We start from the raw sequence: 16406 nt of genomic DNA on the forward strand, positions 1-16406 counted from the left end.
TGAAGGGCATCCTTCAAATTCACCCATTTTTATTTTTTTTTAGTTGAGGCAGTTCCAGGTCTTACTGACAGCGGTTGATGGGAGTTGCAGGACAGCTCGGATGTCGCAAGACCCCTTCCTCAATTTAGCATTTCCCCTTTTTTATTTTTAACCCCCTAAACGTCTTCTTCCCGAGGACCACGGAAATCGACAAACTCAGCCCCAGCGAAAGCCACGGAGACCTTTGACAATTGATTTGAGAAACATTTTATTAAAAAAAGAAAGAAAGAAAGAAGCTTGTTTAATTCTCCCTGAAAACCAAATTCCAGAGAGTCTAAGCCAGGGGTCGGCAACCTCGGCTCTTTTATGACTCGTGGACTTCAACTCCCAGAATTCCTGAGCCAGCATAGCCGAGGTTGCCGACCCCTGGTCTAAGCCAACGATGGGAATGGAGGAGCTGCAATTTTTAAGGCAAGGCTTGAGATAAAAGTTCACCGCCTCTCTTTATGACCTCCAGCCCTTCCTCCAACCGCCGTCTTCTGCAAACATCAGCCAGGCCAGGTCGGCCACTACTGCCACGAGCCACGCTGGACGACACCGCAGAAAAGCGATGCCTTTTCCGCCCCCCCGATGAAAAGCACATTTCGGGGGGGGGGGGACATTGGTCAAGTCTGTGCGAAGAAGACATTGTTTTAGAAACTCGGCGCCTGAGGCAAGGGACGAAGAAAAAGGGGGCAATATTCACATTTTAAGATTTTCCTCGCAGGTGGAGGCTCAGCCGGAGAGCGTCGTCTGGAAGGAGAAACTTTCCTTCGAACAGCACACCAGGAGAAAACGGGCCAAGTCTCCTTTCCAAAGAGGGACCGGCTGCTTCAGATTGCCCTGAAGGCCGTCAGTAAGAGGGGGGCTGGGCCCCCCTGCTAGCCACGTCGGGGTACGGGCGCGGCGGGTCTGGCGTCTCAATGGACTGGTAGGCGCTGGTATCCTGGCTGACGCCGAGCACACCTGCAAAGGTGAGATTGAAACACATTTTTAGTGGGAAGGTAGATAACCTTTATTGTCATTTTTTTTTAACTGCTGGCACGACGACACACATCAAAAATGAAATTTAGTTGCCCGCTCTCAAAGTTTATGGCCAGATTGGTGTCTGGCAGTATCACCCACAGCAGCTTAGCTGGATTGTCCCCCCTACCCACCCACCCACCCACCCCGCCACCAATCCAGTCAGAGCTGAAGAAGCTTCTTGGATGAGAAGCGAAACGTCTTCAAAGAAAAAACGAAGGGAGTCCAGTTGCCTCCTGGGGAAAAAAAACACCTTTGGGATAATTATTTTTATTTTATTTTTTATTTTAATTCCATTTATATCCTGCCCTTCTCCAAAGACTCAGGGCGGCTTACAAGCTTAGCAATAGCCTTCGTTCTATGTATATGCCTGCTTATTAGGGCTTTCACACACACACACCCCAAGCGGCATTATTACAAAGTCAGCTTAATTGCCCCCAACAATCTGGGTCCTCATTTTACCTACTTCGGAAGGATGGAAGGCTGAGTCAACCTTGAGCCTGGTGGGACTCGAACCTGCACTAATGGCAGGCAGCTGGTGTTACTTAAGGAGGTATTAGCCCACTGTTCCACCAAGGCTCTTGTAATTATGACCTGGTTGACGGGGAATCTCCACGGACACTTAGCGAGACGTACTTGGCTGGCAGGCTCTGCGTGGACAAATGTGTTTAGGCTCCACACAACTCTTGCTACCCCAAATGGCATTGGCTGGGTTGACTTCGGTTCGGCACAGCCAAGCCCTGTGTGAACAGGGCCTCATAGCTACAACTGCTTGCAGTACCGAATTAACCAAATTCGACCCACTAGAGTCTAAATGAAAACACTGACAAAATGTCAAGTGATTAATGGAAGCCAAGCCAAAGGATGTGTGTTAAATAAAACCTGCCAAGCCGGAGGCAGTCCACCTTAAAGAAGCTCATTTCCTTGGCTCTTTGGGACAGTCGTAAACCGGTCCAGAGAACAAGGCACAAACTGGGGCTGAATTGGTTTCAAAATCCAGAGCTCTTATAGGACAGTATAATACAGACGCCATCTTGGAGAATCTGAGAAAAATGTCGCTAGAAGCAGCTCCGTGCCTGAACAGGGACAGATCTGAACATTATGGGATTCCTAAACTACAGCAGTAGTTGGCGAGGGGTGGAGAACGATGGGGCCTGTAGTCCATTCCCATTGCCACCAGATCACGTTAGGCAATTTGATGCTTAGATGGACCAAGGAGGCCTGGAAACCTGTGTCTGGAACCACTTCTGGTTTATAGTTTTTTTCTAAGGAGCTGGAAAGAGTGTGTGAGGCTGGGAAGGGAGGCCTGATCCTGCCCAGGTCTCCAAATTCTTCTGAGAGAGTGCAAAAAACACACAGAGACATTTGCACCAGTATTCCCCCTCTTAATAACTCCTCTCGCTTCAGCAAAATCAGGGTTCCCAGGTGTCAATATTTGGGTCTGGAATGAGGAGGCAGCTGATCACACATCTTTGCAAAAAATCTTGCTTTAATATTGCACATTTGCAGCCTCCGTGTTACGGGAGTGGTAACTAAACAAAAGTCCCAGTTGTGCTCCCCTGTTGCAGGAAAAAAAGCTAGCTTCTTTAGACGCCTGGCAATGAAGATGCTGAACCCATGAAGACACTCTTTGAGGTTTAGAGGGCTTTGTGCCTCCAGTTATGGAGCATCTAACAGCAGGGGGAGAAGAGGGAGGAGAACATGGATGAGGAAGAGAAGGTGGAGGAGAAGGACAAGAAAAAAGAGAAGATGGGGAGAAAATGAAGGAGAAGATGAAGGAGGAGGAGGAGAAATGATGGAGAAAGCGAAGATGGAGCAGAACATGGATGAGGAAGAGAAGATGGAGAAGAACAAGAAGAAAGAGAAGATGGAGAAAATGAAGGAGAAGGAGAAAAAGAAGGGGAAGGGGAAGGAGAAATGGGGAGAAAAGATGATGGAGAAAGCAAAGATTGAGGAGGACCTGGATGAGGAAGAGAAGATGGGAGGTGGAGGAGAAAATGGAGGAGAAGGACAAGAAGAAAGAGAAGAATGGAGGAGAAAATGAAGGAGAAGGAGAAGATGAAGGAGGAGGAGAAATGATGATGGAGAAAGTGAAGATGGAGCAGAACATGGATGAGGAAGAGAAAATGGAGAAGGACATGAAGAAAGAGAAGATGGAGGAAATGAAGGAGAAGGGGAAGGAGAAATGGAGAGAAAAGATGGAGGAGAAAGCAAAGATGGAGGAGGACCTGGATGAGGAAGAGAAGATGGGAGGTGGAGGAGAAAATGGAGGAGAAGGACAAGAAGAAAGAGAAATGGAGGAGAAAATGAAGGAGGAGGAGAAGAAGGAAGAGGAGGAGGAGAATGAGAAGATGGGGAGAAAAGATGGTGGAGAAAATGAAAATGGAGGAGAACATGGATGAGGAAGAGAAGATGGAGGAGAAGATGGGCGGTGGAGGAGAAGATGGAGGAGAAGGAGGAGGAGAACGAGAAGATGGGGAGAAAAGATGATGGAGAAAGAGGGTGGAGAAGATGGAGGAGAACATGGATGAGGAAGAGAAGATGGATGAAAAGATGGAGAAAAGGAAGACGAGAAGATGGACAAGAAGAAAGAGAAGACGGAGGAGAAGGTGGGGAGAAAAGATGAAGGAGAAAGAGAAGGTGAAGAAGATGGAGTACATGGTTGAGGAAGAGAAGATAAAGGAGAAGGAAAAGATGGAAAAAAACAAGATGGAGGAGGAAGAGAAGATGGAGGGGAAGATGCAGGAGAAGGAAAAGAAAGGATGGAGGAGAAGGAGAACATGGAAGCAGAAAACGGAGGAGGCGCGTTGCAAGCAGCAAGCCACAGTCCAAGGGAAGCCACCCATAAAATGGAAGAGAAAGTTGACTTCAAAAGCCACGCAGGAGGGGGAAAGGGTTGGAATCACTACTATCCCGGATCACGTAGCTGGCCGGCGGGCTCTCCAGCTCTGCAAAGGAAGAGAAACCAAATAATAATAAAAAAAATGGGCCGGAGGGCAGGGCGGAAGCGGGCTGGCAAAGCCGAGGAACCGAGGGCCAGAGAGCGCTGGAAACGCAAGCACAACAGCCGGTCATTCCTAGTTGGGCAGGAAAACCCACCAGGTGGATGACAACTCGCCTCTGGGGGGAACAGAAGGACCGTGCCCAGGACATCTTTGGAGACACGAGACTGTCCCGGCCTACCTAGGTTCAGGGCGTATTCTCCTCCCCGTTCTCGGTACATCTGGTAGGCGAAGAAGCAGGAGAGCGGCTTGAGGAGGAGGCTAAAAATGGCCATGCCGGTGCAAAAGCGAAGGGTGTCGGTCAGCTTCGTTTCCACCACCTGGTAGTAAAGGCTGAAGTGGACGATGTCGGTCAGGATGGTCAACAGCAAGCCGGTCAGGAACTGGAGAAGGAAACACAGCCCCAGAGCAGCGTCAACCGAACCGAACCGCAGACTTGGGAGGGACCTTGGAGGTCTTCTAGTCCAACCCTCTGCTCAAGCAGGAGAGCCTGGGCTGTTCTGGACAAACGGATGTCCAGTCTCTTCTCGAAAACCTCCAGCGTTGGAGCATTCACAACTCCAGGAGGCAAGACCTTCCACTGATGAATTGTCCTCGCTGTCAGGAAATGTCTCCCTAGTTCTAGGTTGCTTCTCTCCTGGATTAGTTTTCCATCCGTTGTTTCTTATCTTCTGGTGCTTTGGAAAATAGTGGACCCCCTCCTCTTTCTGACCCCCTGAGATACTGGAGACTGCTATCATGTCCCCCCTCTTCCTTCTTTGCACTAAACTAGATTTATCTAATTCCTGCTGCCATGTTTTATGCATCTTTGTTGCTCTTCTCTGCACTCTTTCTAGAGTCCCAGCATCTTTTATAGAATGGAATGGAATGGAATGGAATGGAACGGAACGGAACAGAACAGAACAGAACAGAATAGAATAGAATAAAGATTGAATGGAATGGAATAGGAATAGGAATAGAATAGAACAGAACAGAATAGAATAGAATAAAGATTGAATGGAATGGAATAGGAATAGGAATAGAATAGAACAGAACAGAATAGAATAGAATAAAGATTGAATGGAATGGAATAGGAATAGGAATAGGAATAGGAATAGGAATAGAATAGAATAGAATAGAATAGAATAGAATAGAATAGAATAGAATAGAATAGAATAGAATAGAATAGAATAGAATAGAATAGAATAGAATAGAATAGAATAGAATAGAATGTATGGAATGGAACGGAACGGAACAGAACAGAATAGAATAATGGAATGGAATGGAATAGAATTAATGAAAATGGAATGCAATCCAATGCAATGGAATAGAATAACGGAACGGAACGGAACGGAACAGAACAGAACAGAACAGAATAGATGCAATGCAATGCAATGCAATGCAATGCAATGCAATGCAATGCAATGCAATGGAAGAATGGGATGGGATGGGATGGGATGGGATAAGATAGGATAGGATAGGATAGGATAGGATAGGATAGGATAGAATAGAATAGAATAGAATAGAATAGAATAGAATAGAATAGAATAGAATAGAATAGAATAGAATAGAATAATGGAATGGAATAGAATAGAATAGAATAGAATAGAATAGAATAGAATAGAATAGAATAGAATAGAATAGAATATATGGAATGCAATGCAATGCTGTGCAGTGCAGTGCAGTGCAATAGAATAGAATAGAATAGAATAGAATAGAATAGAATAGAATAGAATAGAATAGAATAGAATAGAATAGAATAGAATAGAATAGTGTTATTGTCACTTTAAATGCACACTAATCAGCATACATTAAAATGAGATTTTGTTGCATACGGCTCTCGGGATCACCAGCTCCAATATACACGGCATAGAGCAAAACATGGCAACCAAGCATGGCCTTAACAAGGCATTGCAAAGAGGCACTGACCACTTTATGTGGCTAACCCCAGCTTTCTGCAAGGCTCCCCGTTCTCAACCAACCCTTCTTCCGGCTGGCTACCGAATCAAAGCCCCCACAGAGATTCACAAACCATGAAGATGGCATCCACCGAGTCGCGCTGCGCAATCGCCCAGACGCCCAGGGCAAAGACGGTGTAGTTACTCCAGGCGTAGGTTTGCGGTAACCAGTAGTCCATGCAGCCCCTGCAAGCAGAAGACGGTTTGATCTGTGCCCTCCGCCATCCCAACCTACCTCACAGGGTTGTTGTGGAGGAAAGTAGGAGCAGTCAATGGGGGGAAGCTGGATTGGCTTAACAACCGGGTTACCAACAACTGTGGCAAGGAAGGTCATAAAATAGCGCAAAACTCACGTAACTGTCTCACTTAACAACAGAAATTTTTGGCTCAATTGTGGTCGTAAGTCGAGGACCACCTATAATAATGTAACGTAAAGGTAATAATAATCAGAATAGAGCTGGAAGGGGCCTTGGAGGTCTTCTAGTCCAACCCCCAGCTCAGGCAGGAGACCCTATACCCCATTCTGGAGAAATGGTTATCCAAACTCTTTTTAAAAGCCTCCAGTGATGGAGCACCCACAACTTCTAGTGGCAAGCTGTCCCACTGGTTAATTGTCCTCGCTGTCAGGAAGTTTCTCCTTAATTCCAGGTTGCTTCTCTCTTTGGTCAGTTTTCAACTGTTGTTTCTCGTCCTTCCCTCTGGTGCTTTGGAGAAGAACGTGACCCCCTCCTCTTCTTTGGGGCAGCCCCTCAGATACTGGAACGCTGCTATCATCTCTCCCCTCTTTCTTCTTTCCTTTAGACTAGCCAAACCCAAATCCCGCAGCCGTTCTTCTATGTTTTAGTCTCCGGGCCTTTGATCATCTTAGTTGCTCTTCTCTGCACTTTTTCCAAAGTCCCAACAAAGTGACGCAAACTGGACGCAGTATTCCAGGGGTGGCCTTACTAAGGCTTTATAAAAAGATCCTTTGGTGTTTTCTCCTCTGTTAGCATATGAGATCAGACTATCAAGGACGCCTCAAAACTGCCCCTGTCTCGTTGCCGACCAGGCTGCACATTCTTTGACCCACACAGGCTTCTCTGGGGTCCCACTTTTCACCAATCTGCACTGTTTATATCAAAACCAGACTTTCTACTCGTTTAATGTATAACATGGAGGCAGTGTACCCGTGGCAGAGATAATAATAATAATAATAATAATAATAATAATAATAATAATAATAATAATAATAATAATAATAAAGTTGGAAGGGACCTTGGAGGTCATCTAGTCCAACCCCCTGCTCAGGCAGGAAACCCCATACCATTTCAGAAAAAAGGCTGTCCAGTCTCTTCTTAAAAACTTCCAGTGTTGGAGCATTCACAGCTTCTGGAGGCAGGTTGTTCCACTGGCTAATTTTTCTAACTGTCAGGAAGTTTCTCCTTAGTTCCAGGTTGCTTCTCTCCTTGATGAGTTTCCATCTGTTGCTTCTTCTCCTGCCTTCAGGTGCTTTGGAGAATTGCTTGACTCCCTCTTCTTTGGGGCAGCCCCTGAGATATTGCAACACTGCTATCAAAGTCCCCCTCGCCCTTCTCTTCATTAAACTAGACACAGCCAATTCCAGCAACCGTTCTTGGTATGTTTTAGCCTCCAGCCCCCTGATCATCTTTGTTGCTCTTCTCTGTACTCTTTCCAGAGTCTCAACATCTTTTTTTACATCATGGTGACCAAAACTGGATGCCGTATTCCAGGTGTGGGCTTACCAAGGCTTTGTAAAGTGGTATTAACACTTCACGTGACCTTGATACTGTCCCTCTGTTAATGCAGCCTAGAATTATGTTGGCTTTTTTAGCAGCTGCAGCACACCGCTGGCTCCTATTTAAGGGATTGTCCACTAGGACTCCGAGATTCCTGTCACAGTTGCTACTATTGAGCAAGGTAACACCTATACCACAGGTCTGCAACCCGCGGCTCCAGAGCCGCATGCGGCTCTTTCAGCCGTCTCCTGCGGCTCCCAGTCCTCTGCCATGTGCAGTCCAAAAAAAAAAAAAGTGGGACTAAAAAATTTATTTTATTTTTATTTTATTTTAATTCCATTTATATCCCGCCCTTCTCCGAAGACTCAGGGCAGCTTACAAGCTTAGCAGTAGCCTTCATTCTATGTATATGCCTGCTTATTAGGGCTTTCACACACACCCCAAGCGGCATTATTACAAAGTCAGCTTAATTGCCCCCCCAACAATCTGGGTCCTCATTTTACCTACCTCGGAAGGATGGAAGGCTGAGTCAACCAATCAATTCAAATATGCAGGGTAGGTGCATATCTCACCTTGGCTCCACTCTTCAGTCAAACCCTGTTCTGCGCATGCGCGCATGTATGCACATGTGCACACATTTTTTTGCAGCTCCCAGTTTTTCCTTTTGTGAGGGAACCGGTTCCGAGTGGCTCTTTCACTGTTTCAGGTTGCTGACCCCTGACTTATACTATACCTGTACATTTGATTTTTCTTGCCTAAATATATTAATCTTACATAAATGTAGAACAATGACATTGCGCAATTGTTTCGACACCACCCACCCACCCCACCCCTCCAAATTCCAGAGTATGACTGTGTCACTCACCATATGGTCAAGAGCCAGTGAACCAGGACAATTGCCTGAAAGTGAAACAGAGGGAATTAAATACCCATTTTGACCAACTTTTCTTATTCCAAGGATATTATTCATTGGGAACGTTCACCTACATCTCTTTTCCGCCAAATCCCTATGAATTCCAGATGTGTGTGTTTGTGGTTTTTTGTTTTTAAAATGGGAACTCTTTAAAAGCCCAAATCAACTCAGCTTTGGATCTGGGCTAATCTGGAGGGGCGCCAGGTTAGTGAAAGGGGTTGTGCAAAAATACACACTCACACACACACACACACACACACACACAAACACTTGAATGAAGCTTCACACCAGTATGCCAAATTTGCTGCTACGTTCCTAGAAGTTTCCTCCAAACTCAGCGATAAAAATAACATGCCCTAATTATTTAACACATCTATTTTATGTGGAAAGCGCTTACAAACCCTAATCTGTTTTATTCTGTATATAAAATTGATCTTGAGCATCATTAGCTCAGTGAATTATCTCGGTTACGGTGGCGAGGAATTCTTTGAAAACCAGGAAACAGGAAGTTTGTATCTTTGACCCCGCATGAGCAAGCAAGCAAGCAACAAGGCCAATATTATTCATTTTTTAAAAATATTTTTTTTTTCACATCACACGTTCCCCACGGATGGCTCTAGGCATTTATTTTTTAAAAAAACCCAACAACAAACAAACAAAACTGTAACACAATTAGTCATGCCACCAGACTGCGGATCCAGCAAAGATGAAAACATCTGGGCAGGCGTATTAAACCAAGAGAATTTAAAAAATAACCACCATTTCAGATCCAGAGCGCAATTTCATTTAAGCCTGTGGGCATGCATCACACGGGTTCGCATTTCAGGAATCACAAAAAAGCTACCCGACAACCAATCAATCAGTATTGTGCCTTAAGATTCAGGAATAATAAACCAGTTGCACAGGTGTAAATGAGCACATCTGGGGAAAAATACGGGAAAGCTAGGGAGAGAGATCGATCCTAAATGCAGCTGGATCATCTCTGAATAATATCTGCAGAAGTGAATCCATATTTTTTTTAAAAAAAAAACAAACAAACATGCTTTAGTTCCTAAAATTTCACCAGGCCAGGAAAAGAGGCTTAAAAACCACAAGGCTCTCTTCTTTTATGCCAAATTCCCCCAAATTTCTTTCTTCCTGCAGTCAAATCTATGTTGAAATACCTCTCACTTTCTCTTCTTAAACAATTTTCCACCCCAGATGCTGGAATTTGCTAATAGATGATTAAGTTTTTTTTCTTCTTGCATTCTTAAAAAATACTTCCGAACAGACCTCAAACACCCTTCCTTTTACTTCTGAACTGCTTCTATCCTGGCTTAAAATTCTGATTTGTAGCCTGGAAATACGTAAATGTTCCTAAATAAATGATGGATTTTCAGCTTTTTTTTTTAAAGTGGTAGCTAAAATGTAGACTAGGAAGATAAAAATATGGATATTGTTGGCCTGCTTCCATACCATCTACCTGCTATTCATTCTTTTTCAAAAGTCCTAAAGGAGTGAAACATAGTGGGATGTATTTATCATTTATTTCCTCTTGGGGGGGAAAACAAAATCTGATTATATGAGCCGGCAAGTCTTTTAAGAGGGCTCTCACAGAAAATCCACCCATAAAAAGCTGCTCAGTTAATTAAAATCCACCCGGGGTGTTTACAGGGCAGCGTTATTAAAATGAAAAGCCCCAGTGCACGCGCAGAGCACATTTGACAAATTTAATTGCCCCCTTGCGGCTTCCAAAATTAAAATAGGAGTGGGAGGGCTGTCTGTGCCTACAGGGAGGGAAATAAATGTTTCATAATCCTTAATTGCATTTTTCCCATAAAAAACACAATATTAAAACAAAAAACAAAAAACAGAGACGGCAGCTTTTACAAACCTCGAGATCGCTTTGTAAGTGTTCCCAGTTCCAAAATTGCTTAGCCTGATTTTTACGGATGTTTTTCACGCCTCTCCCAGATCCTGAAGGCTGTGCAATTCCGCATTTATTATTATTTATTTATTGCACGTATTTATAAAGCTGGCCAACTCACACACGGGGTGGCCTACTCACATAGTGTCCCATTCTCGTCTCATCTGCCAATTGTTCCTTTTCCTAGATCCAGACCATCACTCATGCTTTAATCAGCTCATGACTTGATTACTGCAACACACTCCACCTGGGGCTGCCCTTGAAGACCATCTGAAGGCTTCAGCGGGTCCAGCCTGCAGCAGTGCAAGCAGCAACGGGCAGGAACGTGTCTCTTCTCTGTCCTGGCACCTCTCCTTGGGCACAAGGGCATCCCGGTGATGTGAATGGCCCCCAGCAGGCCAAGGGTGGGTTGCAAGTTGTGTTGGTATACGTTTTCCCTCCATGTGTGTGTGTGTTCACCAGATTTACCATCCTGTTTGCTGCTATAGTGTAGCCTCTGTTTTTGATTGAATACTGGTTTTGCAGTTATGCTGCAAGTAACCAAGGAAGGAAGGAAGGAAGGAAGGAAGGAAGGAAGGAAGGAAGGAAGGAAGGAAGGAAGGAAGGAAGGAAGGAAGGAAGGAAGGAAGATGGGATGGGTGGAAAGGAGGGAGGGAGGGAGGGAGGGAGGGAAGGAGAGATGGGATGGATAGATTGGTGGATGGATGGATGGATGGAAAGACGGGATGAAAGAAGGAAGGAAGGAAGGAAAGAAAGAAAGAAAGAAAGAGAGATGGGATGGATAGATTAGTGGATGGATGGATGGAAAGAGGGAGGGGATGAATGAAGGAAGGAAGGAAGGAAGGAAGAAAGAAGGTGGGATGGGATGGATGGAAAAGAGGGAGGGAGGGAGGGAAGGAGAGATGAGATGGATAGATTGGTGGATGGATGGATGGAAAGAGGGAGGGGATGAATGAAGGAAGGAAGGAAGGAAGGAAGGAAGGAAGGAAGGAAGGAAGGAAGGAAAGAAAGAGATTGGATGGGATGGATAGATTAGTGGATGGATGGATGGATGAATGGATGGATGGAAGGGAAGGAAGAAAGGAGAGATGGGATGGATAGATTGGTGGATGGATGAATGGCTGGCTGGCTGGAGGAATGAATGAATGAATGAGCGATGGGATGGATAGATTGGTGGAAGGAAGGGAGGGAGGGAGGGAGGGAGGAAGGAAGGAGAGATGGGATGGATAGATTAGTGGATGGATGGATGAATGGATGAGAGGGAGGGAGGAAGGGAGGAAGGAGGGACGGAAGGAAAGAAGGAAAGCCTTCAAAGCAAATCTTTAGAGAAGTGCCAAGTCTCTTATCACAATCCTAGGGGAGCAGCTTTTCCAAATCATTCTCATGTCCAAACAAAATTTAAACCAGGAAGTAAGAGCAACACACACACACATACACAAACACACACACACACCTAGAATGGAGAAAGGAAAGGAAATTTGGGCAATGCTGAGGGAATCCTGACTCTTGGCCCCAGGAGAACCTCCCGTAGGACTTCAAGACGGCTAAAAAGAATCTGGCAATTCTGGTTCGTTCGTTTTCTCTCCTCTGCCCGCTTTCCGGCGTCACGCTTTCCTTGCGTGGCATCTGAGCCATCCGCTCGAAAACAAGTGACTCAAGTGTGTATTTCCACACACCGGGAAGAAACAGCCTGGCCTGGGTGGGGGGAACCCCATGGAGTCTCTGTCACAGTTTTAGGCAATTGTGAAATTTTGGCGGATGCTCAGCCGGGCTGCTGAGCTAAGAGTTTCTTTGGGGCCAGCTTCTGCCACAAAAGGCCTTTGAGGAAGCCAAGCAGAAATAAAACTCCCTTCGGCCCCTTGCCCAAGTCTTCAAACTCTTTCAGGGTAGACTGCCTCTGAACAAAGAGGCTCTATCGACATCTAGGGAGGTTCTCGGTCACGGTTTGTCCCAAAGGTGTGTGTGTTTCCCCCCCCTTCAAAAGGCAGCTTTTGAAGACGTTTGGCTTCACATCCGAGAAGCTTCTTCAGTTTCCGACTGACCTTCACTCAGTTCAGTCGGAACTGAGGAAGCTCCTTGGATGAGAAGGGAAACGTTTTCAAAGAGAGAGGAAAAAAAAAACAACCCAAGAAAGTCCAGTTGCCTTGTTGAAAAAGCAACACGGAAGGGCAATGTTAGGGGGAGTGCAACGGTGAACAGAATGTGAAGGCTGTGTGTGTATATAATGCACGTTCTTATTTGTGGTTTTCACTTGTGGGTAATGCGCACGGTGGACAGCACTTAATTTCGTTGTGAGTTACACAATGAGAATAAAGATATTCTATTCTATTCTATTCTATTCTATTCTATTCTATTCTATTCTATTCTATTCTATTCTATATCCACTTATATTCCATTCCATTCTCTATTCAATTTATTCTATTCATTCATTCTATTTTATTTCTATTCATTCATTCTATTCTATTTCTATATTTCTATTCTATTCTATTCTATTCTATTCTATTATTTTCTATTCTATTCTATTCTATTCTATTCTATTCTATTCTATTCTATATTCTATTCTATTCTATTCTATTCTATTCTATTCTATTCTATTCTATATCCACTTATATTCCATTCCATTCTCTATTCCATTTATTCTATTCATTCATTCTATTCTATTTCTATTCATTCATTCTATTCTATTTCTATATTTCTATTCTATTCTATTTTCTATTCTATTCTATTTTCTATTCTATTCTATTCTATTTTCTATTCTATTTTCTATTCTATATTCTATTCTATTCTATTCTATTCTATTCTATTCTATTCTATTCTATTCTATTCTATTCTATTCTATTCTATTCTATTCTATTCTATATCCTCTTATATTCCATTCCATTCTCTATTCAATTTATTCTATTCATTCATTCTATTTTATTTCCATTCATTCTATTCTATTTCTATATTTCTATATTTCTATATTTCTATATTTCTATTCTATTTTCTATTCTATTCTATTCTATTCTATTCTATTCTATTCTATTCTATTATTCTATTCTATTCTATTCTATTCTATTCTATTCTATTCTATTCTATTCTATTCTATTCTATTCTATTCTATTCTATTCTATTCTATTCTATTCTATTCTATTCTATTCTATTCTATTATTATGTTAATCTACTTGAACCTCCAGGAGCAAATTGTTTAGGTTCAGGAGCCAAACAGCCCAATTTTTAACCAATCCTAGGGTCTTATCCAAATTAAACCACAAAACTCAATAAAGGTTTTTAAAGTTTTTTTTAAAAAAAAATATCAGAAAAAAAATGTGCATTTAAAAATCTCCGCTGATCGGTTCTGCTTCTTTTGTGGCTCTTCGTTTGCAGAGTGTTAATTAACAGCCAAGCCGAGCCAAGAGTTAAGGCATCTTTCCCCCCCCCCACACACACACATGATAAAGTTAATCAGTGTTAGTCTGTTAAACCCAGGACTACACAGGGGACTACGCCAGGACTACACAGCGGGGGAAAAAAAGCAAGTGTAACTTCTCACAAACAAAGAGACCCATTTTATTCAAAGGCACCCAAACCGTTTTTTTCCCCAAGGTTTCCGCGATTTCAGAAATACAGTGTAACGGCCTCAGGGAAAGGGATGTATCCTATTGGCAAGGCCGCATCCTCCCTTGCATTGAAAAAGTTAGCCCATCAAAATCGGGGTGGGATCCTGGCTTGTAGGGCTGGCTTTCCATCCAGAGGGGGAAAAAAAAAAGTTCAGCTAGGGCAGCAAATTAAGGGAGAGAAGCCTCCCTGAGTCTTCGGAGAAGGGCAGGATATAAATGGAATTAAAATAAAAATAAAATAAAAATAAAATAAAATTTAGCCCAGGGATAGGCAGCCTTGGCTCTTTGATGACTCGTAGACTTCAACTCCCAGAATTCCTGAGCCAGCATGGCTCAGCTTGGAAACCTCTCTCTTTCCCCTCAGCATGGCTGGCTCAGGAATTCTGGGAGTTGAAGTCCACGAGTCATCAAAGAGGCCAAGGTTGCCTACCCCTGATTTAGCCACTTGAAGGGGGTGGGTGGGTGGGGTGCAGACTTCAACTCGGTATACAAATTTAATAAATAATAATAATAATAATAATAATAATAATAATAATAATAATAATAATAATAATAATAATAATAATAATAATAATAATATAACTCCCAGAATTCCCCAGCCTAGCCTAAGCCTAGCACAGCAGGTTGGGGGATTCTGGGAGTTGAAGTCCGCACTCCTTCTTCAAGTTGTGGATTCCCTGCCCCGACGCACCTGGGTTACAGCAGGTGGTGCAAGGAGGGTCGTCACTTGGGGATGGCCCAAGAGTGATCTGAAGGTTCACACACACACCCTCCTCACTCAGTTTCCAACACTCCCCCCTCTTATCAACACAACCACTTCCTGCAGTTGTGCGCGAGAGGTCTGTCGCACACAGCAACGTGCCAAGGAAACCTATGGCTTGGATTCCACCCAGGGAGTCATTCCCAAGACTTACAACTTACAGCTGGGGGGGGGGGAGGAGGAAGAGGAGGAAGGGGAGGAAGAGCCAGCGGGCCTACCTTGCAGGGGTGTCAGGGGGATGGGCAGGTTTTTATTTTTGTATTTTTATTGTTGTATTTTTGGTTGTTTTTTTTTATAATTGTAGTGTATTAGTTGTTTTAACGGGCAACTATTTAATCTTTTTTTTAACATTTGTAACTTTGTATTTGATTCTTGCCCTGTGCACCGCCCTGAGTCCTTCGGGAGAAGGGCGGTATAGAAATATTAATAAAATAAAAATCAAATAAAATAAAAGCTTATCTTCGCCCCAACTGCCAAGGTCTGCACGTTTGCAGCTGTGTATGTGTTTGTGTGTTTGTGTATGTGTGTGTGCCGCTTTCTTGCTCTCCTCGCCCCACTTTGCCCTGGCTGACTTAGCCAACCCGCCGGCCGGCCGGTGGCTCGGCTCCCCTCGCCCTGCACCCGTCCCCACGTTCCCGTAACCCCCACCCGAGGTTCTCGCGTGTCTGCGGGGAGGCAGAGAGCAGACACGCGCATCCCGCCCGCTCGCCTTCCGGGTTTCTGCGACCCGCCGCCCCCGATCCTCTCCGCAAGCTAGATTCCCGCTCCTGGGTCACAGAGGGTCGTGGGAACGCGTCCACCCAGGTCACCCGCGCCTCCTCCGCACCTGGCCAGGTGAAATCTCGACCTACCTTCAAGTTAACGGCGGGGATCTCCATAGCGAAGGAGCCTGGAGCTACCGCCGCCTTCCCCTTCTTCTTTCCCGGCCAGCCTTGCCCCGCCCCGGCCTGCCTCCGTCCCTTCTCCTCCTCCTCCTCCGGGAAGGGCAGCCCCAAAGTCCGGCCCGCCTGCGAAGCGGAGCCGCTCCGGAGCAACGGCTTCCCCGAGGCGGCGAGCCTCTGAGCTTGTGCAGAGGGCTCTCTCCCTTCCCGGGAAATCAGCCGGCCTTTCCTTGTAGCCACTCTCATCCTCCTTTTCCCCCGAACTGCCACTTGCAACCTGCCTTCCCGTGGCTCAGAAGCCAGGCGGTTGGCCCCATCCTTACGACCTGGCTTGCCACCGTCCTTAAGTGAATCGCCGCCCTTGTTTAGTCCGCCCGTCGTTAAGCGAATCCGGATTCCCCCCTGATTTGGCTGGCCTGAAGTGGATCGCCCGAGGGCCCCACCCCTCCAGGGATGCCACGACCGTCGTAAATAGGGAGTCCAGTGGCCAAACCTGTCAAGAGTTTGGATCAGGCGACCGCGGAGATGCTGCGACGGTCGTTAAGTGTGGACAAAAGGTCAAAAGTCGGGGTTTTTTTCAGGGCCGTTGTAAATTGAAGCGGTCACTAAAAGGAGTACCGGGAGGATGGAG

General features: G+C 44.9%; 1 protein-coding gene across 2 annotated transcripts; it reads right to left on the reverse strand.

Moving 5' to 3' along the window:
- Nucleotides 1-414: 414 nt before the first annotated feature.
- AGTRAP (angiotensin II receptor associated protein) lies at nt 415-15824 on the reverse strand. 2 transcript variants are annotated; one of them, XM_083375583.1, is made up of 5 exons: nt 15746-15824; nt 8582-8616; nt 6055-6166; nt 4225-4426; nt 415-984 (listed from the first exon to the last, which is right to left on the reverse strand). In XM_083375583.1, the coding sequence occupies exons 1-5, from the start codon at nt 15770-15772 to the stop codon at nt 872-874; spliced, it is 489 nt and encodes a 162-aa protein (XP_083231709.1). In that variant the 5' UTR covers nt 15773-15824; the 3' UTR covers nt 415-871. The 2 variants fall into 2 exon arrangements, with proteins under 2 accessions (XP_083231709.1, XP_083231710.1); XM_083375584.1 differs by lacking the exon at nt 4225-4426 and having other exon boundaries at nt 15746-15816.
- Nucleotides 15825-16406: the final 582 nt, after the last annotated feature.

Source organism: Vipera ursinii (genome assembly GCF_947247035.1).
Source record: "Vipera ursinii genome assembly, chromosome: 17".
NCBI classification, from domain to species: domain Eukaryota; kingdom Metazoa; phylum Chordata; class Lepidosauria; order Squamata; family Viperidae; genus Vipera; species Vipera ursinii.